Genomic DNA, 23,526 nt, shown 5'->3' with positions numbered 1-23,526 from the left:
AATAACTTTAAATTTGTATCGGTATATCAAAATCCATGCCATTGTAAAATATTTGAGACTAGTGGTTGTTCAAAAATAGACTCAACAATCCACCCTTTTATCCTATCATTTTTATACTACTTCCCCCTTTTTTCCTTCAGAAAGAAATCCTTGAATTTAACTCCTTGTTTAGCTTTTTTCCTGACCATGACCAATAACAATTTGTAACCAGCTCCCCTAAATGATGACAAATATCCATAACCCATCAAATGACCAAAAACCACCCACCCTACTTCTTGGGAATGTGAGTGTTGTGTTCTCTAGACTGTTTCCTATTGTCTGGGTATGCTGGCATCTTCAGGAGACCCTGAGGTAATTGGAATAATGTCCAAGACCTGAGAGAGTTAGTTTGTTATTTGTTGTCCAGTCTCTATGCAATGGGAAAGTGCAAGGCTTATCTGCAGTCCTGGCTGGAGTAGTCTGTGAGGCTGGACCATCTCAGCCAGCAGCCTTGAAGTTGTTCTGGATGCAGAACTCTGAGCAAACTGCAACAGAGGCACTCTGAGAGGCTGGATCACCTGGGCCACCCCTTTTCATTGGTGTCTGGTCCCCTTGCTCTGAAAACACATAAACTTTCAAAGGTAACATACAAGTATGAAATGTGCAGTGTACACAAGTCAGTTAAAGATGATTTTTTGTTTTATGTTTGAGCAGGTAAAAGACATCTGTCAACTTTATAAGTCCGTTTGGACTATGTAATTAAACTGTAATATAAATCTCTATCCATGCCATATGTAATAAATGTAATAATGTCATGAGAACTCTGTAACCAACAAGATTTATCATGTCTCATCTCATCGCAGAGCTGTCCCCATGTTAAGGGATCAGCTTACATGTCACCTGTCTGTAGTCTTTTTCGCTTCTTCCCCCATGTCTGTAGCCAAAATACTCAGGAGGTCTCCCTGGTCAAATCTGATCTCTATTAACTTGAATCCACAGCCTTTTGTTTAACTTCTTCCCCAATGCAACACATTGTCCATTTTGAAGTTAAGACATTTTTAAAATATATAGGTTGGTTTAATTTAGCAGTGTCCATAATCCAGTGTCTCTCAGCAGCTATTGTTTTTTTTTGGTTCATTTGCATTTAAAAAATTCAAAGTTAACAAAGACACCATATAAGATCCAGACTCCCTGTGTTTTTTCCATCCTTGTGTGACTTTTTTTTATTACTTTACTTTCTTTAAAAACTATTTTTTCTATGACTGTCTATACCCATTTTTTTTCTTAAGCCTACACACATTGTTAAACCCACTGTTACCTGCTTAGAGGTTTTTTTCCATCTGAATCTGCTTTGCTGAGTATCTGTAACCTTTTCTGTCCACGTGAGCAAAACCTTCACCCTGCCGTGCAGCTTAATTGGTGGCACACTGGCCCTGCCAGGAGACTTGTCTCTGTACCGCAGCTGCCATGAGAGATATGAGACTAGGAAGCCATGTGTGGCTCCCTTTTTGTATATTTAGAACCTTTTATAAAACTTTCTCAGGTATTATGTGGATATACGTGGCCAGAGTTAGGCGTCATACGTACGTGGATTTTTCTGTCCTTTCTGCCAGCTCCCAAATCACAACATGAGTTCTTATTAATTAGAAAAGCTCAGCCATAGCTTAGGCTCGTTGTTAACTAGCTCTTATGACTTAAATTAACCCATATCTTTTAATCTATGTTCTTTTATGTGGCTCAGTTACCTTGGCTCTGTACTCCCCAGATGGCTGGAGAGATGGTTCAGCAATTAAAGCACATAAATTTCTCTTGCAGATGATTCAGGCTCAGTTCCCACTCTGACTTCCAGCACCATGTCAGCACACTCCGGATGCCTGCAACTGCAGTTTGAGGGGGGTTGATGCCTCTAGCTTTACAGCCATCTGCACCCGTGTGCACACATACCCCTAAACCCTTCCCCCCCACACACAATTCAAAGAGAATCTTTTAAAAAATTAATAAATAGGGTCTGGAGAGATGATTCCACAGTTAAGAGCACATGCTGTTGTTGCAGAGGACCTAGGTTCAATTCTAGCACCTACATGACAGTTCACATCTCCTGTAATTCCAGTTTAATTGCCCTCCTCTGGACTCCACAGGTAACAGGCACACATATCATTCATATACATTCATGCAGGCAAAACATTCACACCTGTAAAATTTAAAAATAAATGATTTTAAAAATACTAAAATTGAAAAGAAGGATGAGAGAAGGCAAGCAGAAATTAGTTGATACAAACCAACTGGGATCTGTTAACCCAAATCTTTCAGGAGGCAAGAAGAGACAAACCAGAGCACCCCTTTTCAAAAAAAAAAAAAATTGCATTGGGTCTAGGGAAGAGAAGATGAATGGGCTCACCACAGAAGTACTCTTACTCCACAGGCTCTGTGTCGCAGCACTGTCTGTGAATAACTTCCGGGACAACCGGGAGGCCCTCTACGGTGTGTTTGATGGAGACCGGAATGTGGAGGTGCCCTATCTTCTCCAGTGCACCATGAGTGACATTTTGGCTGAAGAGCTTCAGAAAACGAAAAATGAAGACGAATACATGGTCAATACGTTCATAGTCATGCAAAGGTAAAGAATTTCTTCTAGTTCTTTTTATTTTATTTATTATGTGTTCATTCTGAGACATAGTCTCACTACGTAGCCAGGCTGGCCATGCACTTCGGATCCTCCTACCTCAGCTTCTTGAGTGCTGAAGTTATAGTTTGTGTTGCTGGCTCTGCTCTCTTGGTCTTGTTAGAAAAGTTTGCTCAGTGATCTTGGTGTCCTTTTAGCTGACTGCTGTAGCTGCATTCAAGCAAGGAATTGACTATGGTTCAGTTTGAAATGCATTGATACTCATTCTTAAGTCACTGGTTCTCAGAGAACTGGGCCTTACTGGTCTCTGTTGATTCCTTATTTTCATCATTTTTAACACCCAGCCTCCCCCAAACCACAGGCTCCTCAGACCTCCTTGTATGGTGTATGGACTTTTCTCAGGAATGGACTGTTTCTATCCCAGTTTGTTGACCAATAGGAAATGCTTTCGCTGGTTTGAAACTGAGCAGATCAAGTTTAAGGCTCGTTTTCGAACATACCCTCGCCTCCCTTATTCAGTGGGGAAGGAGATGTTACAGACTCCGAGGCTGCTGCCTGTCCAGCTGCACTAGAGCGTTCACACTGCGGGAACTCAAGCATACCCTTGAACTCTTCGGGATACATGTTGTAAGGGCTCCTTCAGTCAAAGAATCTTTTCTTTGTTTGTCGCCTTGAGGGCTTTATAGATTGTCAGGGAATTGCCTCACTGTGAACAGTGTCCTGCAGACCCCTGCTCTTACAGGATCTATGGTGACAAATATTTTAGTGCTTCGAGGTTATAGAAGCATTGATGACCTCTCTTCCTCTGCTTCCTCTTCCCATGGATAATGTGACAGAGATCATGGTTTTGTAACCAAGGTGGGTAGTGTCTGCTCTGGAATGATGCCCCTGGCAGCCCTCTCGGTTGAGTCTGCCTCACATAGAGCTGTAGCAGGCAGGTTTCTTGCTGTTGCTTCCAATGCACTCCCTGTCTGCCAGATTCCTAGTGGGTGCAGACAGCAGTTGAGCACAATGGTAAAAGTTAACAAATAGTCATTGTTCTAATTACCTTACATTTCCTGAACTTTTCCCAGTGGGATGTGCATTGCTACTCTTCATATCTTGCTTATAAAACCAAAGTTCATAGAGATGAAGCGAAGTGCCCTAAGGCCCAATAGGCTTCGCAGGCAGGATCCTGGCCCTCCAGCCCGGAGGCCCTGTGGACACTCCAGCCATCAGACACAGCGACTTTTCAGCCACACCCTGTCTCAGAAGACAGGGATGTCATACACAGGTATACATACTTGCACACATACAACACATTTTGTTTGTTTTTTTATAACTGTCAAGGCTCATTACTCTGTGATCAGAGTTCTTTGCTCTTAATGGTCAGTATTTGTAGGTGCTTCAAATATTCAGTAATGCATGGGTTAATGGACAAATGGAAGCATAAAGCAAAAACACTTGGTAGTTGATACCAGAATGCTATCCCTGTACATTTTATAGAATAAAAGGTGCTGATCAAGAAAGTCTTGGCTGCACAGGGCAAGAACCAAGCAGTGAGCATCCTTCAGAAGGTGGTGGTTAGGGGTCAGCCTGCAGTGCCTGCGTGGACATCCTGTTTGTTCCTGTCTGGTTTATGGAGGAACAGGGAGGATTTGGAGAAGTACTGCTGGTAGGGCAGCCATGGGACACAGCGGGCCAGGACTAGCGGAGTAGCTTTTAACAAAGGTGACATCCCCCACATATGAGCAGATACGTCTCCACGTGAGTGTGTGGTGTCAGATTCCAGGGACCTTTGTCTTCCAAGAAGCCTTTGAGTGGCTTTGGTGGAGAACGGAGTCTTCGCTGGCCCTGGGCAGTCGTGCCGTCTGTTTTTAATGAACAGAATGTGCTGAGGCATTTGAATGTTCACCTTCTCTTTGGGTCCAGGAAACTGGGAACTGCTGGGCAGAAACTTGGTGGTGCTGCCGTCCTGTGCCACATCAAGCATGACCCTGTGGACCTTGGCGGATCCTTTACCTTGACCTCTGCTAATGTTGGCAAGTGCCAAACGGTTCTCTGCCGAAATGGGAAGCCACTGCCTCTGTCCAGATCGTATGTCATGAGCTGTGAAGAAGAACTGAAGAGAATTAAGCAGCACAAGGCCATCGTCACTGAGGTGAGAAGGTTTTCCTCAGACAGCAGGGAGAGCAGCGCCCCCTAGTGGAGACGCCTCAGGAAACATTTGTCTTCAGAGGAAGCTTTTGATTCCAAAATTAGAATTCCAAATCCAGAGTATTACAAAGTAAATTCTTTGGTGTAGTCTATAGATTATTGTAGTTTCTTGTCTGTAGTTTATTATAGGATAACAAGGCATTCGTCAGTTGCCATGGAAGCAGGAATGCTTCATGAGGACTGTCCCAGTGGCTCTCCAAAGGCACTCTCTGGTTGGGTGGCTGAGAGCTCAACTCCCGCAGTCCCACTGCCGGTTTTGTACCTCAGGGTACAAACACTTGCAGGGTGTGACCTTTCAGCCCTCGTAAGTCTTGGTTTGCTCTGGGCAAAGTGAGACTCCTGCCTTACAGACCTGTAGTGTCTGCCTTACAGACCTGTAGTGTCTGCCTTACAGACCTGTAGTGTCTGTGTCAGCGTCGCTGTTTCTCTGTTACCAGTTGAGTAATACAGTTCTCATGGGGCAGGAGGCAAAGTGCAAGGCCTGGAGGTGTGTCTGATCGTCCGAATGTGGGTGCTTTAGCCACATAGAGAGTAGAAGCTAGGTATGTGGCTAAACAGCTCACAGTGTGGACACAGTCCCACAGCAAACACTTACCTGGTCCCAAATGACAATAGTATTGCTGATGAAAAGCCCTAGAATAACAGTGTATCGTGATTCATTGTCAGTGAAACTTCCAAAGTAGCTTCTATAGTTCTTTATTTACAAATTCACCAGCATTTTGGTCACCCACCATTAGCCCGTAAATACCCATAGATACACATCTACACACAAGAACCTAACCTTTTCTTAGCAATCACTCCTAAAACAATGCACATTTTGGGGTTGAGGGGTGAAGGCTAGTGTCCAGAAGAGAAAAAGAGGCTGTGTTGAGCACCCAAGAAAGATACCAGTATGCTGTAAGACTGTGGGAGGGAGTTCACATATAAACTTAGTTCCTGTCTGTTCCAGCTGTTGAGCATTAAAGTGGATGGTGAACACAAGTTAGAGAACAGGCAGTCTAATACACAGAATATAGTGAACTCAGTGGCCAGTGTCACGTGCAGCCACTGAGGAGTAAGCTGTCTGCTGCATGAGTCACAGTTGGCAGGTCAGCCATGCTCTCCCCTTTTCTGGGCTGCTTCTCTTCCTCACTTTGCCTTCCTCACACTGCTCTGCTGAGTCTTCGACAGTGAGGAGTTTCCTCTTTGTGGCTTCTGTACCTTGAAGATGCTCTCAAAGCACTGGCCTAGGGGAAACCTGAAGGGTGGCCAGGGCAGCAAGGGCGTTCTTGCCAGATCCCACACCAGGCTTTCATTACTAGAGTAAAGGAAGTTGAAAACTGCTTGAAGCCTGTTTGACTCGTCTTAGTACCTTCTTTCTAGCATGCTGGTGAGGTCATGTTCGTGGGGAAAGGCACCCAGGAGCAAGCAAACACTTGCAAAGCCCAGGTGGAGGCAGATGGTGGGGCTAAAGAGCAGGAGCATTCCCTGACAGAAGCTTGCTCATCCAGAGACTCACAAAAGTTGCCTTTGTCATTGTGGAACTCTCTGTGGGAAGAATGTTGAAACTAGGAGCATGGGGTGGACGTGGTTATAAGCCTAAGACCCTCCAACCTGGAAAGTAGAGGACCCAGCTGCCACATGTAGCTAGGATTTAAAAGTACTCATCTTTCACCCAGGCAAATGGCCTGAATTTGGCTGCTGGTCTAAACAGAATGAGCTGTCTGAACTCAGAGAGGGCTCTTTGCTTTCTACATTTGTCCCTGGAAGTTGGGTTCAAGGAAATCATAAGAATGGATTCTTCTGCCGGGTGGTGGTGGAGTATGCCTTTAATCCCAGCACTTGGAAGGCAGAGAGGCAGGCGGATCTCTGAGTTGGGGGTCAGCCTGGTCTACAGAGAGAGTTCCAGGACAGCCAGGGTTACACGGAGCAATCTTGAAACAAATCAAAACAAAACAGAAAGAATGGGTGCTTCTGTTGGTATCATCTTTCTAAATGTATGAGATTTGTGACCCAGCTGCAAACGTCTGGGGGCCACACAAGACTCCCTCACCTTTCCACGTGCTGGTTGTGCCAGTGGACAGAGGCATGAGGTTGAACGCTCCCTTCCCCAGGTGTTTCTCTGGATGGCTTACATCTTTACAAGCTAGTGAGCATGCATGTTATGTAAGGCTGGACATCAACTTGTCATAAAGAGATAGGTCTTGCCACCTAGTATAAATATCCCTGTTAAAGGGATGGCTGGAATACTTCCTTTCACCTTGCTGCTCCTTATAAGCCCAGATCTATACTTGAACCACTCCACACAGGGCCTCTTCCCTGGGATGGCCAACACTTCCCTGCACCAGTTCCCTATAATAGTTCCATGTGGTCCAGTCAGTGCCCAGAGGGAGGCTGCTCAGTAGCCACACGTGCTCTGTGCTCACTGTCTCTTTGGAAATTCTTTTAGGATGGCAAGGTGAATGGAGTGACAGAGTCCACACGCATCCTGGGCTACACCTTCCTCCATCCCAGCGTGGTACCTCGCCCCCATGTGCAGTCAGTGCTTCTGACTCCACAGGATGAGTTCTTCATTCTGGGTAGTAAGGGGCTGTGGGACAGCCTGTCCATTGAGGAGGCTGTGGAGGCTGTGCGGAATGTGCCAGATGCTCTGGCTGCCGCCAAGAAGCTATGTACCCTGGCCCAGAGCTACGGCTGCCATGACAGCATCAGTGCTGTGGTAGTGCAGCTCAGTGTCACCGAAGACAGCTTCTGCTGCTGTGAGCTCAGTGCTGCAGGAAGCATGCCACCACCTAGTCCAGGCATCTTCCCGCCCTCCGTCAACATGGTGATAAAGGACCGGCCCTCGGATGGACTGGGCGTGCCATCCTCCAGCAGTGGCATGGCATCGGAGATCAGCAGTGAGCTGTCCACCTCCGAGATGAGCAGTGAGGTGGGCTCCACGGCCTCTGATGAGCCCCCCTCTGGAGTCCTGAACGAGAACAGCCCCGCCTACCCCAGCGAGCAGCGCTGCATGCTCCACCCGGTCTGCCTGTCCAACTCCTTCCAGCGGCAGCTGTCCAGCGCCACTTTCTCCAGCGCCTTCTCTGACAACGGCCTCGACAGTGACGATGAAGAACCCATTGAGGGTGTCTTCAGCAACGGCAGCCGGGTAGAGGTAGAAGTGGACATCCATTGCAGCCGGGCCAAGGAGAAGGAGAGACAACAACACCTGCTTCAGGTGCCAGCTGAGGCCAATGATGAGGGCATTGTCATCAGTGCCAATGAGGAGGAGTCAGGCTTGTCCAAGAAGGCAGACTTTTCTGCTGTGGGGACCATTGGGCGACGCAGGGCTAATGGTTCTGTAGCACCACAGGAAAGGAGCCACAACATGATAGAGGTTGCTGCAGACGCACCTCTCCGAAAGCCGGGAGGCTATTTTGCAGCCCCAGCTCAGCCAGATCCAGATGATCAGTTTATCATACCCCCGGAGCTGGAAGAGGAAGTCAAAGAAATCATGAAACATCACCAGGAGCAGCAGCAGCAGCAGCAGCAGCAGCAGCAGCTGCCACCACCACCCCAACTACCACAGCCACAGCGGCAGTTCCAGGTGGACCACCTGCCAGACTGTTACGATACACCACTATGACCCAGTCTGAGTACTGTTTTAAACAATAAACTAACCAGAAAGACTGAGAGTCTCCCAGGCTCACCTTAAACCGGGGTGTTACTCCGTGCCCCCCTCCCAGACACTGCCCCACCTGTCTGCAGCTCATCTGTAGGTTCTCTTTGTATTGGTTACTTTTAATAACTACCACTTTTCTTCTAGTGACACTTTACCAATATGATTTAAATTTGTTAACTTTTTTCCCTAACATATCAAATGTGTAAAGGCAAAGAACAAAAGGTTTAATATATTACAGAGAAGCAGTTAATGATAATGTAATTTTTAAAAATTGCTTTTTGTTGTTTTGTTTATTTGGAAGGCAGGGCAAGTTGCCATTGCTAAATGACTTAATAATATTGTAATTGTTTATTTCTTTGTGGGGAAAGGCTTTTTTTGTCTTGAAAATGATAGACATTTGTAGAATATGGAGACTAACTCCTAGGAGTTGCTTTACTCTGTCAGGTGACGTAAGTCACTGGGACTCACTAATTTTCTCTGAGAGAACAGTTGATTGAGAAATTTCTATTGTAAATAGCTAAGTGTTGCATAGTGATGCTTAAAGTGTTTGTAGTCTTGGCGTAAGGACACAGCATAAATAACTACTCCTGCCCCTCTGCGGAGCCTTCCCTGCCCCATCCCCACTTTGCTCATCTTCGGTGTGGGCCATGTGGTCAGTGTGTTTCTGTGTAGGTGATGTGGTTCTGAGGTCACTGGACAGGAGCCTGCTCTTGGGAACCTGGAACCTTTGCAGACACTTTTTAATTGTGCTCCTTACTGCTGCCACAATCAGCATGACTGTATAGAGTCCCTTAGACCATCTACACATCCAGAGTTATATTGAAGCAGAATGCACAAATGGACATGTCATAATTTTTGTTATAATAAATATGAAATTTATAAGCACTGGATCCATTTGCATTTGTCTCAGCACCCAGGTGTGTCTTACAGACAGTCATACCAGCTTTCACTTGGAAGGGATACATTGAGATTAACCAACATTATGGATTATGGTTTATGTGTTTCCTTAATACTCAACAAGTTCAGTTGCAAAGAATGAATTGACCTTCTGGTCAGCTGTATACACAGTAGGTGTTATTCTTTTCCTTTTATTATTGTGCAGTGTAGACACTAACAGGGGACTAGATGGAGATTGCATAGGGGAGTGCCCATGGGAAGCATCTACTCCCGTAGAACCAAGTTGGCTTTCAGTTCTTCCAGGAGATCATGTGAGCAGGGAATGTACCTTTTATTGTAACTGTGCAAATTGAGAGCTGTATGTAGAAGAGAGGTGGCTTCCATTTCCATCTGTCTCCCTGTAGGTCTGCCCTGAGGACTATTGGACTAGCCCAGACCACTAACCTGAGGCCACAGGAGAAGGGTTAGCTCACTCCAGCACAGTGCCGGGCCCAGTACTGAAGGAGCCAGGTTTCCAAAATGTGGCAGAGACCATCTGCCTTGGACTGGAAGTGGAGTCATCTCAAGGGCCCTGATCCTTCCCTTACTCTGCATCACGCCATGTGAGTCATGGATCAGAAAAGCCACACAAGTGTCTAGTTTTCCCCAGTGACTTATTTCCTGTCAAGCTGGGCTAGCTTTCCAATTCATCCATGCTTAGATCCCCATTTCCGGCAGAGTTCACTTTATCGCCTTTGTGGAAGAGGCCTTGAGCGCAGTATGGGTCTTACAGAGGGGTCAGAGCCTATGGAGGGTGGTCAACAGAGTCAGTGAATACTTGTGGATTCCTCGATGGCACCAGAGGCAGCCACCACCCACCAGGACCAGCAAAAGATGTGGGGGAAGCAGCAAGACAGAGACGCCATGTTTGTGTCCCCAGCTCCTCCGGTGCTTGTGTCTCTGTCGTCTCTGTCCGTTCTGTCATGGAGACACTCTACACACTGCATATAAGGAACTGTGCAGACATAGTACACGGAGAGGGGAACATTTCTTCTCTTGCACCCATGTGAAGGACTTACCTACCTGTAAATGTCCGTGCTCTTACCGTAGGAGCCTCCCCAGTTATTTCCTAAGAAGAATTTATTCACTTCTGTTCACTTCTAATAGTATATGTAAAGCTACTTATAAAACTGAGGTGGGTTTTGAGCATTAAAGTACTTGATAATACCTGAAGACCCGTGAAGCAGCCATGGCATCTGCACAGTGAGTATTATGGAGAAAGAGTTTCCCTGGGGGGGTGTATTCTCTGCTTCCTGTGAGAAAACTCAGACCACTGGGAAAAGTGTGAAGGGAAAGAGGAAGTGCAGTGAGGCTGGTGACTTGCTGGGGCCTGGATACTGCTTTCTGGTGGCTCAGCCACATGCCGCTGCATACGGGATCTCCAGGCCCTCTGCCCTTGTCTACTTAGCCTGGCTCTGGTGAGGGGCTCCAGGCCAGACTCTGGGGCCAGGGACCCAACCAGTGGCCTGGTTTCTTTTGCTGGCTTTTGTTATAGCACCATCTACTGGTGGGTTTAGCTTTGGGGACGACATGAGCTCCATTGTGCCAGAAGAAACCTTAACAGTTTTCTTCGACATGTAATAGAAAGTAATCCTCACCACTAATTAGGTAGGGCAGAGATGCTGTATTAGATCCTAGTGTCTATTGTACCTCCTATCAGTTTCTGCTTTGTAAGGTGGTATCGTTGATGACCACCTGATTCCTATAATGGGCAACTATCCCATGGGAAATTAAAATACAGAAATAACATGTAATCAGAATTCTAATTCTGTCCAGCATTTGTCTAGCCCTGCATTCCTTAGGGTTAGGAAACAAAGCAAAACAGTAAGCTTCTGTGGTATGCTTGACATCTTACAGAGTAACATCTGCGATGTCACTACTGGCCCTAATCAAGGGCTATTGAACTATGTTGACTCTTCTTGGACACTCATCAAAGGGTCTTTTGAATTCATCCCTGATACAAAGCAGAAGTGTCTCCGTAAAGGTGGGGGTGGTATTGTCTGTAACTGCCTCCCCGGTGACCAGATCTGTAACTCAGTGGGGCCTTAATGTAGGAGTCCTCACTATTCCAACATAGAACTGGGCTGATCAGAAAATCCAGAGTACAACAGAAGTGCCTTCGTAAGTGGCAAATGGAAGAAAAGATGGACTGTGGTTGGGGAAAGGTTCCTTGTATTTCTTGTCAATGAATGCTAATTTGTTCTTCCAGTTCATCTCTAGAATCCCCATGTTGTGCAAATGACTTGAGGCAAACTGCTTTCATCATTGTCATTGATCTTGCTTGTGCTGATGTTGATTGATATGATCGATATGTGTTTGAAAATGCAAATAGCTCTGAAGTATTTGTGATAGTTTGTTTTTTTCTGTTCTTAACCCTTACCCTACCTGCTATATCAAGTGGAACAAAGTTCACACTTAGCCTTGCTCAATTTAGAGAAGGTGACGGCTCTGCCAGGTCAGCCATGATGGAAGGGGGGCCTCAAAGTCCCCCCATCTGATTTGCATGTTCACTCAGCCTTGATCAAGAACCCATGGCTGGCTCAAAACCAGCATGGGACCTGAGGCATCTGGCTGAGGTGTGATGGTAGCTGCTGGTCTTGAGAGGTCATGAGGGTCTAAGCCAGCACCAGGTTGACTCTAACCCCACACAAATGTCAGAAACCAGAATGGTGTCCCCTCAGGATGGCCCCTTGCTCTTCCAGAAGGCATAGAACACATCAGGAAGAAATGGGCAAATGGCCCTCAAGCTGCTCTCCCTATTCTGGACTGTTGCATGCCCTGAATTTGCCCATAAATAAGTGCAGCATTTATTGGCCTTTGGTTCATTTTGTTCTAAGAATACAATGTTCTACCATGTGTAAAGGGAGAAGCCATAGAATGAGTGAAGAATGTTCTCCCTGCTGCTTACAGCTGGAGTTACTCATCATTCTTATTTTCTAAGGACAGGGAAGTGCTACTGACTTCACACTGAAGTCTTTCTGGTCTTCTGTTCAGTGAACTTAGACTTTCCTCTAATGGCTGGTTCTGTCTGTTGAAAGGACATTAAAATGACAATTGAGACTTTTTTTTCAATGTTGTGTGTCCAGTCCTTGACCCTCCTTGAACTTCCCTATACCACTTCCAACTCTAAGAAAACTGCCTCCCAATAATGCCTGGAAATGCCAGAACCAGCTCTGGATTAAGAGTTGCCTGTAAGCCAGGACTAAGCCAAGCAATGTCCTGTATTTGCCTCCTGGTCTACCATACTTTAATGGCTACCTGTAGAGTGCCTCAGCAGGTTAAAAGCATCTCATTCTAAGGTGACTCATGTCTTTTCCTATTACAATGTCACCCGCATATAAATTTCACCTTTGGCCCTCCAGTTAGCAATTGAAATCCTGCGGGACTCTACGACCACCAGGGCCAGCAGAGTGTTGATCTGCTAGAAGCAAAAAGGAAATGTGACTCACCATATTTAAGCATAGTATAATTTAGAAAAAAGTTTCCTGCTGTAGTACAATCTCCTGAGCACAAGGAGACATAGTTACATTGAAACTCAAAGTTCATGTTACTTCTTCCAAGAAATGGGTTCGAGAGATAGGCTACGTGTGTTAAGGGCCTAGGGAAGGACCTGGAGTGGTCGTGGTCACACAGATAGTGTAGAGGTCATTTTGGCTGTTAGTCACTGTTAGATCCTAGTTGTAGGAGCTCAAGGGCACCCCCCCCCCCCGGCTATGTAGGCAGTGCAAAGATCTTCTAGACTATTAAATATCTCCAGTCCTGGTTGTAGGGGCTAGGGGAGCCCCTGGTCACATAGATTATGCGAAAAGTTGCCTAGACTATTAACCACTTCTGGTCCTGCTCGTGGGGATAGGTATGGTCTTCAGATAGTGCAGACCACCAGGCTATTAACCATTCACCTCCATTCCCAGCCTTCTGGGTGGAAAAACAGGTTAGACATTTTTTTCTTGAAAAGATAGCCCTATGTGTTTAACATTCCTGGTTTCCCTAGAGTGACCTGTGAATGCAGGGACCTTTGTGCTCAATAAAACTACGTCTTCATATTCTTCAGATTAATGTGAAGGGGTTTGTCATGTTCTTTTCAGCTTCCTTCCACATAACTGGAGACAAGATGGAATGTTGGGAAAGGAAAGGAAGCAATGTAAGTGGCAATGTCACCTGCTAATGTGGACCATAGAGCTGTCTGCCTTTCTAGTCTGCGCTTCCCAGGACACGGGGTAGGAGTTCACCTGCTTCCTGTCTGCAGGCAGAACCCAAGCTGTGTAGTCTGTATGGTGGTGGTGTTTAGTGAATACTTTCTTAGTTTCTGTAACCAAACCCATACAGATAAGGCCTTACATATTTAATAATGTGTTACCGCTTACATATGGGAAACAGTTAAGCTTGATGTTTCTAGACCAATATGCTGTTAATTTCTGTACAGTGCTGACTCAACACAGTTAACTCGGATACTTTTTTAAAAAAAACTGACAGTACAGCTAAAGTTTCAAATAATTCAAATTGTGTGTGTGTGTGTGTGTGTGTGTGTGTGTGTGTGTGTCTGTGTGTGTGTCTGTGTCTGTGTCTGTGTGTTTCATTCTGCTGGGTTTGTGTGTGCCTTTTTGTCTCATACTGCTGGTGTGTGTTTGTGTGTCTGTGTAAATGTGTGTTTCATCCTGCTGGTGTGTGTGTGTGTGTGTGTGTGTGTGTGTGTGTGTGTGTGTGTGCGCGCTTCATCCTGCTGTGGGTGTATGTGTATCCTTTTGCTTCATCCTCCTGGAGTATGGAGGGCGGCGATCATTTTGTCCTGGAGGTCTAACAGTAGAGGCTCCTTACCCTCTTCATCAACTGAGTACCTCCCTAAGTTCATAGGACACCACTTTGTGATAGTGGTGGGTAGATGGAGTGCCTGAGATGGGACTCCAAGGACAAATACTAGAACATATTTAGTGATGGTAATCTGGAGAGACATGCATATCCAAAGGGCACTTGGAGTGAAAACGCATGGGCAGGGGAAGAACTTGGACTTGACCCAGACAGACTGCAAACTGCCCAAAGCTAAGCACACAGCAGGACCATTGAAAATGCCTCTTTGTGCTAATTGTGCCCTGGTGACCACACTGTTCTGTGAGGGGTAAGACTGACTCCTGCCTCTGGGGAGGAAAAGGGACTGATGTCCATCCTCTGCCGCCCAGGTGGCTTCCCTCATGCATGGAGAGCCCTTAACCACACTCCGTGCAGCTTGGGTTCTGCCAGCTGCACCAAGCAGAAGAGCAGACGAAGAACCCCTGTGCTCAGCTCACATGGGAACACAGAAGCAGCGCAGAAGGCTGGAAGTGCCAGTGCTGTTCTGCACACCAAACACCCAATGAGCATCTCACAGCTGTTCCCAAATAAGTGGGTTCCAGTTCTGCTCACTTCTCCATGCCAGGTCCTTGGAGAAAGTGAATATAGCAGACTCCATTGCCACCCTCTAGCATGCCTGGCCCTCTGCCCCTCTGCTGGCGTGACCTCGATGCTCCCTATTTACCCAGAATGTCTCAGCCTTGATGTCCCTCATGTTGTACACTAAGGCAGGTCATGTTCCTTGGCCTTCCAGAGTGAAATTATGTGTTCCTGAGAAAATCCCTGTAGTGACTCCAACATTCCAGCCCTGCAAGCCCCTTGGCCCCAGTGACAGTAGCTGCTTTGTTATTTTACCCATGGTCATATTAAATGCAGCCTCAAGGGCACACATCAGTGTGCACTCCAACTTCCATGCCTCCACTTGAGGTGCCTGGAGCATAGACTCCAGCCATGGGCATCTGAGAGCTGCTTGGCCACCGTAATACACGGGCCTGGACACCTCTACCCATCCTCACAGGTTCTAATCTATGGGCCTCAGCCCTTTGCTCAGCCATAGTCAGGGCTTCTTGAAGGAAACAAAAGAGACACCTGAGTTGATCTCCCTCCTTCCTTTTTCTTCATGGACCTTCCCTGCCTCCTGCCTCAGCTGTCAGATTTCCTCTCCAGTGCAGACATAAAGAATCTACACCCCCAGAAGGTTCTAATGACAAACCAGGTATGTATAATTCTACCACAGTTCAACCATGGAATCAGTGAGTTTATTGGGCTTATCTACAGGGCATGGGAGAGGGATTGTGTACAGGAGTACGGATGACCCCAAGGGAGCTGCACCAGTCTTTACACAGCATGAATGGTGGCTTCTCCATAGCATATGGATGCAGCCCCTTTAGTTAACTGCCCCCGTATGTTCTAGACCACATACAATTAGGGCAGAGTTGCAAACGAAGGGCTGGGATAGAAGGCTGGAACCTCAGGTAAATGTTCAACGACCCTTCTTATTCCCTTTTCTTAGGGGCTGTGGTCAGTCCACAGCCCTGCTAGTTGGCACAGGTACAGCTGAGCTGGTGACGTTGGTAGCTGTTTTGCTTGCAAGACTGAATTCTTCAACATACCTGCAGCTTCCCAGCATCTTGGGACCTTGTGCTTCTGTTCTGCCTACTTCCTGTGCTTTCGTGTCATGTGTGAGTACATGTCAGACCCCTCCCATTTAAGCTAGGCTTGCTCTGATCCTTCCCACATCCTGCTCCGCTCAGGCAGCTTCCATCCATGTCCTTGACTTCACGTACAGGTCCTCACTGGACTGTGGTCACCCGACAGTCCCTAGTACTCTCAGCTAGCTCAGCGATGGGTTCAGCAGTTGGTGGCTTGGTCGCTATCACTTTCTCTTTTGTAGACAGTCTGGGTACCCCCCTCCCACTTTCCTTTGATCTGGCTTCTGACTGAAGTTTCTCTGTTCATTTGGCTTAGTCGCTGCTTTCCTTCTGAAGAATGGTAGCCACAGAGCCCTTCCCTTGGCCTCTGCTCTCCACTATTCCTTGAAGCTCATGGTTTCTAGGTGTGGGGAGGCTTTAGTCAATCTCGTCCTGTCCTTCCCATCAACCTTTAGCATCACAAGCCCATCAGGTCCCCTTCCTCTCACCAAATCTTGACCACTGGGAATCAGCTGACTCATCCTACCTCCTTTTCATCACCAAGTCTTGTCAAGTAAACTACTGAACACTCTATGCATCCCTACTGTGGGACTTGGTCCTCTGAGCCTGACATAGCCATTGGCATCTTGGAATCAGAGAGGCTGTGATTGCCTACCAATGACTCACAAGACTAAGGGAAGGGTATTAATGTTCCTGAGTAGAAGGTGGGGTAACCAAACCCTCACCTGAGAGTCTAGCCACTGCATCTCTCATGTCCCGCCCCTCAGTGTAACCCTCCTAGAGCATAATGGAGCTGGACAGTTGCCTAGGGTTGAGGATTAGTCCTACAGCTCATGCTGTGGTGGGGGATTTTCAGTAATGCAGCTGACCAAGAACTCCATAATCTTGGAGGTAATCCCAGAAACCAAGCTAGACTTGAGTGGCATTGTTTCTTTCAGCTGGGGTCAGTAGGCCAGGAAACGTTCCCATTTCCCCAGGAAAGGTAATAATGTAGTCTGTTTTCCCATCACCTGCTTTGCTGCAGGTTGGATGCCCTTGGTTTCACTCCTTTTCACTCCAGTGTCTTCTTCATCCAGGTCCAGCCTATCTTCCCTCTGCCCCACATAAAACATTTGCGCACCCTCTCTCTCCCCCTCTCCCTCTCTCCCTCCTTTCTCTGCCTTGAACATTAGCAAGTACTCTACCTCAGATGCACATCCTAAGCCCTTTTACTTCGTTTGTTTGTTTTCAGATTTTGAGCCAGTATCTCACCAAGTTACCTGTGTGGTCCTAGAACTTACGATTCTTCTACCTCACTCTCCCAAGCAGCTGGATTACTGGCCTGTGCCACAAGCCCTGAGCTTCTTTCCATGTGCAAGCCGAACTGCCCATCTTGTGCATTGCACAAAAGGCTGTTCCTTTGACTCTTGACTGCTTGCCTGTCAAGATCCTGGCAGTGTGCCGAAGACTTTCTCAAGCTTACTCTCCCACATTCCTACCCCAGGGGTCCCCAGCTGGAGCACTGCTGCCAGGATCTCCATCTGGGGTTCTGTAGAAGGGCCCTATGTGATAGCCACCCCATTGATTTTCCACCAGACCTATGATTTTTAAATATAGAAGACCATGGCAGCTTCCAAGAAGTCTCCAAAGGCCAACCGTCATTTTAGAACAAAAGCTAAACTCCTCCTTAGGGATCACCTACTGGTCCCATATGATCCACCACACTGTTCAGGTAGGCTCTTCCACTCTCCCTCTCTGACACCCTCTGGTCCAGAGCTGACCCCAACACTACCTGCACGTTAGTCCGTGTTACTATCCTAAGGGCAGCTGTCCTTTACTCTGGGGGATAGTTGGTACCACCTCACGCCCCTCCTCACTAGCCACCAAGTAATATCCTCCCACTGTGACAAAAAATGTCTCTTGATGTTGCCAAATATACCCCGTGGGGGACAGTCACCCTGGTTAGCAGCCCCCAGCCTGCTCTTACAGTCTTCCTTCCTGTCGGACAAGCCGAGCTGTTTTCCATCCGGGCCCTCTTGTCTGCACTCCCCACGCTGGAGGCCCTCAGTGCAGCCTGTCTGTCTCCCTCTCAGTTTGGACTTTGATGCCTCCAAAGGATGCGCCGTGAGTTCTCTCTTCAGAGTGCCCCTTCCGCACCGTCACCTGTGCGCACCACTCCACTTCAGTGTCTGCAATGCTTTCACCACCATCCTTTGGGTGGTCTTGTCTAATGTGTCCACTGTCTCTCCTTTTAGATTGTATGTGTTGTGTGGATGTTGGCTGTCTGAAGTATCCCCAAGACAAAGCATGGTGACAAAGAGCAAATGTCAAGGGATACACCAGTAACCTCCTCTTGGGGGGTCTGATAACCCAGTTAGTAAACTCCAGCACTAGGGAGGTGGAGACTGGTGGATAAAATAAAGTAAGGTGAATGCCCCCCAAGGGATGACATCCAAGTGTGATCACTGGTCTCCACATGAAGACATGCACATCCATGTACATGCACACATCCATTCTCACACTGCATGTGCATCCATACCTCCTATGTGCACTTGTTCACATATCCTGCACAAATACATGCATAAATACCTTCCTCTCCTTTGCCAAAAATTTATGAAGGTCAGGTAGTGGGATACAGGAGTATCTCAAAGTACTCCAGATAAATGCAAGGCCAGACAGAGTCATTAGTACAGCATCCTGAGGTTTCTGTGATGAAGTGTTGTAAAACATGTCTCCATAAGACAATATGACCTAGTACCATTGCGGCCATCTTAATGTGTGTTAGTAAAATCCACAATAGTCACCCAAGAATGAAATTGCCTAAGGACACATTTCTCAGAGTGAAGCATGTCACTCCACTGTGTTTGAGAAAGTCCTGGGAGAATGGGAATGCTTGGCTTGTTTGAGAAGACACGGTGGCTTTGGGCTCCTGAACTAAATGCAATAGCTCCAGATGAGTGACCTCTCAGGCCAGGTCGAGCAGATGCCACAGGCTAGGGCAGAGCGGGGTTTCTAAGACAGCCCACCCGAAAGTGCAGTAAACCAAAAGTAAGTAATCTGGTTTTGGAGAGCTGATTGACTCAAGAGGGTGGGAATATACCTATCCAATAACTATTACCTTCACATGTGTATCTATTTTATGAAGCACCCTGCAGAATAGGATACATCCAATGTCTTCATGCACATGAGAATCTGTCATTTTTATGACTCCAGTGAGCTAATGTTGAGTCACCAACTCTTCTACCTGGGTATATCTTGAGGACAGTGCTGAGGAAATAAATTGGGCAAGTCATTGGAAAATTACTGCTTGCAGTCAAGATTCCAGATATTTTACCAAAGGCTTATTAAATTATTTTCCTCCTTCCTTCCATCCCTCCCTCCCTTCCTCCTGCCTTGGATAAACCTCATCATTAAGAGCTGTGACATCTGCTAGATCTTAAAAACTGCTGGAATGGGGAGATGGCTCAGTGATGCTCTTGCCTTCCGAGTATGAGAAACTGATTTGATTGCTGGAACCCAGGTTCACTCTTTCAATGTCAATACTAGGAAGACAGAGGCCAGTGGATGCATCTGTAGGGCTCTCAGCCAGGTCACTGGCCAGCCAAGAGACCCTGTTTCCAAACAGGTAGATGGTGACTGAGGAAGAACAATGCCCAGACCGCATCCATCTCTCTCTCTCTCTCTCTCTCTCTCTCTCTCTCTCTCTCTCTCTCTCTCTTACACACACACACAACTTCTGGGAAGCCTTGTGTCCTAAAACATGAAACCTTACATGTCCTTTTAGCACAAAATCCACCTCCAACACAAGAACATAAAGAGCTGTGCGCTGTAGGAAACCGTGGAACAAGCTGAATGCACACACAGGTGGAGACAGTGGCTTCTGTCTGATCCTCCATTTCTCTCCCTCCCTGGAAAGCACTACAAGCAATTTCACATGTACACTGATGCTCATGCACCTATCCAATAATTATTATCTGTATTTTATCAAGCACCCTGCAGTATAGGGTACACCTCATTTTGAGGCAGCCCATCAATAGGTTTGGCTGTACTTGGGACATCTCCCCAGAATCTCTGGGGCAGGAAGCTGTGTCCCAAATACAATGTTCCAACATGGGAGTACACCCTCATGGAGTTTTCATGGTAACAGAAAGAAGGGAGTTATGAATTGAGAGAGTCTTGCAATTCACTGGTAGGAGCATCAGAGGTGGGTGGCTACCTCAACTACAGGCCTTAGATATTATCTAGTAGCATTCTTAGCCCTTTGGGTTTTGTTATGTTAATTCTTCCAAAGGGTTTTATCTGATTATCTGGATGTTAGGCCTGGTGCTGAGGTGGCCAAGGAGCTGCTCTTTGTGGGGCTGAAGATAGCCCAAGAGAAATTCCATGCAATTAGGCTCCAGACTTTGCAACATCCCCACAGTCATTGACATTTTAATCAGCCATTATAGACACAGCTTTTCAGGAATTCTGCTGACAGAAGTTGTAGGGGCTTTGGGTGTCCTGGGGAGCAGATCTTAACATCTACAAGAGCAGGAACTGTAGGAACCCACGGTTGAAAGGGAATGAGCCTGAGGTACACCATTAACCAACTCTACTCAGTGATAGGAGTGAGGGTGGGGTTTGGTAAAGGGGCTGATGATAGGGGAAGGCAGGTCCAACTTGTCAGTGAGAGAAGAGGTGTGAACTCAAGGGGACACCATCACAGAGGGTGAGGGAAGAGACATGAATGGACCCAGGGCAGCTTTGTGGAGACCCCTGTAGTGACTCATTGATGATTCTGTTAGTAAGCACATCTTGAGACAGGGCACAGGCTATGGCTAAGGTGTTACTGAGGCTGACTGGAGCCAGAGGGACCAGATCTGGGAGCATGAGGAAGTGGAAGTCACCAGAGCGGCCACTTGTGAAACTCAGGCATTCCTAAACAGTACTGAGGGCAGCTGAGGCTAGAGCCTTTTTCTGAGGCGTTTGCCTTAGTGGAGGCTATCAGCGCATTTCTCCTCAATTGCCAGTCGGTTGATCGGTTCACCAGCTGAGCTTCTAGCGAGCTCTGTGGCCACATTTCCCTCAGAGAGATAGCCGGTTGGCAACCGAAGATGCAGGGTGCTCCCCTTCCCGAAAGCTGTCCTGCAGCCTGGGTGGAAAATCATAGCTATTGAAGATCAAGGGGAGAAAATGACTGTTTCCTTTTCCAACTCTTGTTGAGTAAAAAACTCAAGGACCCTACCGAACACTACATCAAAAGCCAGGGCACTAATGATTCACTCAGAATAGCAGGTCCTGACAGAAGCACTAACTCAGGAGCTGGCGATCTGAGTGACACCAGAACCCTGCTGGCCGGTGAGGCCTTGTCATAGACTATAATTGGGTCCCTCCCTCTCAGAATCTGTCTACAAATGAAGGAGGTGACAGGGGCCACAGCAGAGAAGGACAGCACTGTTAGAGGTCATCAGTGATAGGAATTCCAACCACTCCCCCATAGTCACGCATGCCTGGCAGGACATTTAGTCATTTCTGCCTAGTCATTTCTGGGTCATACGTCCTAGTAACCCATGCCCCATGGCTGCGTGGTCACGTGATCTATGTGCATGCGTGGAGTAGCCACATGGGCCTGTGTGTGTAGGTGTGAGCTGGCCCTTAAAAAGGCAGGCCCCATGCTACCCTGCCCCCTTCTCACACATGTCCTTCCACAGGCCTGATCACATCTACCCCTTTCTCCTTGTCTTAATAAAATTCCTGTTTGTGGATTCTGTCGTGTTTCATGACTTTCCCTTGCAGGGTAAGAGTGCTGCTAAAAACAACAAGCTGTTGCCTCACACGGGACCCAGAAGGTACCTCTGACAGGACAGAGATGGTTTTGTGGGCGACCCCCAGGGGTAATTGGAGGATGAGGGCATGCCAGGGTGAGGTCCACAGGAAGGGCCCCTCCACCTAAACCCTATCCTGTTTGGAAATGGAAGCATTAGGTGACCAGCCACATTATGTCTGAGGCCTGCCTCTTCTGCTAGAGAAAACTAATGAGCCTTCTAGCCGCAGCCATGAGAGGATGCCATGGTTCCCTCAGGCGTTCCAAAAGGTGGTGACTTCACATGCCAGTGCCTCTGGACACAGCAAGCACCCTCCTCAAGGGCACTCAGCCCTGCCAGCTCTTCCCTGTGGGCTTGTTCAGGTGTGGTTTTCCTAGTCACACAAATCAAATTCCACAGCAGCAGTGATTCCAAATGGCGCAATTGGCTTGAAGTTAGAGACTGGCAAGTGGGGAAGCACCAGAGGTCTTATCAACCAAGTCCAAAACTAAAGGTGTCAAACACAGAGGGGCCAGTTATAGGACAAAGTTTACAGATCGAATGCCTGTGTGTTATCTCAGCAAACTGTTAGATTCTGAAGATGGACTATCTGAAACTTGAATCACTTCTGCATTAGACTTCCAAAGCTTCTGGACCACTTGACAAGGAGAGACTGTGGGCACTTAACTGCTGAGGGCAAGTGTGATGAGAACTTACTGAGGTTCACAGTTTCCCAGTGCTTGGATGATAACTGTGAGACCAAAATGAGCTATCTTAGAAATAAGACCAAAATGCTTTCACCCTAAAACTAAGGCCTAAGATTTCCCCTTTTAGGTACAGGCCATGAGTTGCTGGAATAGGCCACGAGTTACTGAAACCAGTCAGTCCAGATTCCAGAAACCAGGAAGTATAAAAGTACAGTCACAAGGTAGTCACGAGGTAATGACTGCTGGACTATGGAATGTCCTCTCCCTGGTTCCCTAGGTAACTGTTTGACCAAAGAATGTTCCAACTCTGGTTTCCAGGGTAACTGACATAAAAGTGTCCCCACCTGAGGGCAGCCAATGAGAAATGGTGGTGGATAATCACTCCCTTAGAAGTAAGATTAAGCCATGATGTCTAGAAAGTCCCTAGAAGCGAGCCAATCAGAATTGTACCCATACTGGCACCCCTAAATGATGTAACCTTGTGGCTTTTGCCCTTAAAAACTAAACTTGCAGACAGGCGGGCACTTCCTCCAGCCTCCACTGTGTTGGACGAAGTCCCTGCCTAGGCTTGTATTGCTTTTGGATATCCAGAATTAAACCTGGCTTTTGCATTCTGGTATGCTCATCCTCGGTGGTCTCGATGGGGGTCGCGATCTGCGCACAACAATACCCAGTGGGCCTCAAGAGGTTTGCAGTTGACCCAGGTCCGACCACCCAGTTGGCATCTCTCCTGTTTCCTGTCACCTGGCTTCCTGCGAAGTTGATCTTCGGGATTTCCTCCTCTGCAGGGCTGTGTGACACCAGTTCCTGGTGAACAAAAGTATCACCGAACCCTACAGAGAGCTCCCTGTGCTGTGTATTACCCATTGGTGCTGGCATCCTGTTCTTCAGCAGTCAGTCTGGACAGCCATGGCTGTGTCAAGAGTTCTGTGCTAGAGAGCCCAGGAAGCTTCTGAGAGAAATTGTCTGAGCAAAGGGCCCCCTCTTCATGCACACACGGTACATGTGATCTTCTGTCGTGGAATGGGACCATCCAAACTCTCCCTCAAGGTAGCTCACTTTAAGGTACAGTTGATCTTTCCTACTCTTTCCAATGTCCATACACTCCCATGGGCCTACACGTCGGAGGGACATGTAGACAAAATGTGCAAACCCAGAGAGATTGCTGATACCATCTTAGTCATTGTTCTATTGCTGTGAAGAA

General features: G+C 47.2%; 1 protein-coding gene across 1 annotated transcript in view; it reads left to right on the top strand.

The window, feature by feature from the left end:
- Phlpp1 (PH domain and leucine rich repeat protein phosphatase 1) overlaps positions 1 to 9,331 on the top strand; it is a 233,503-nt gene extending 224,172 nt beyond the window's left edge. The window contains exons 15-17 of the mRNA XM_052736466.1: positions 2,402 to 2,596; positions 4,514 to 4,742; positions 7,227 to 9,331. Of these exons, the coding sequence (XP_052592426.1) occupies positions 2,402 to 2,596; positions 4,514 to 4,742; positions 7,227 to 8,405 (1,603 nt within the window). The 3' untranslated portion in view covers positions 8,406 to 9,331. The remainder of the gene's footprint in view (positions 1 to 2,401; positions 2,597 to 4,513; positions 4,743 to 7,226) is intronic.
- The last annotated feature ends 14,195 nt before the right edge of the window (positions 9,332 to 23,526 follow it).

This window comes from Peromyscus californicus, unplaced genomic scaffold (assembly GCF_007827085.1).
Source record: "Peromyscus californicus insignis strain IS unplaced genomic scaffold, ASM782708v3 Scaffold_14__1_contigs__length_90479793_seg_1, whole genome shotgun sequence".
In the NCBI taxonomy this organism is placed as follows: Eukaryota; Metazoa; Chordata; class Mammalia; order Rodentia; family Cricetidae; genus Peromyscus; species Peromyscus californicus.
This window is presented reverse-complemented; position numbering and strand designations above follow the sequence as displayed.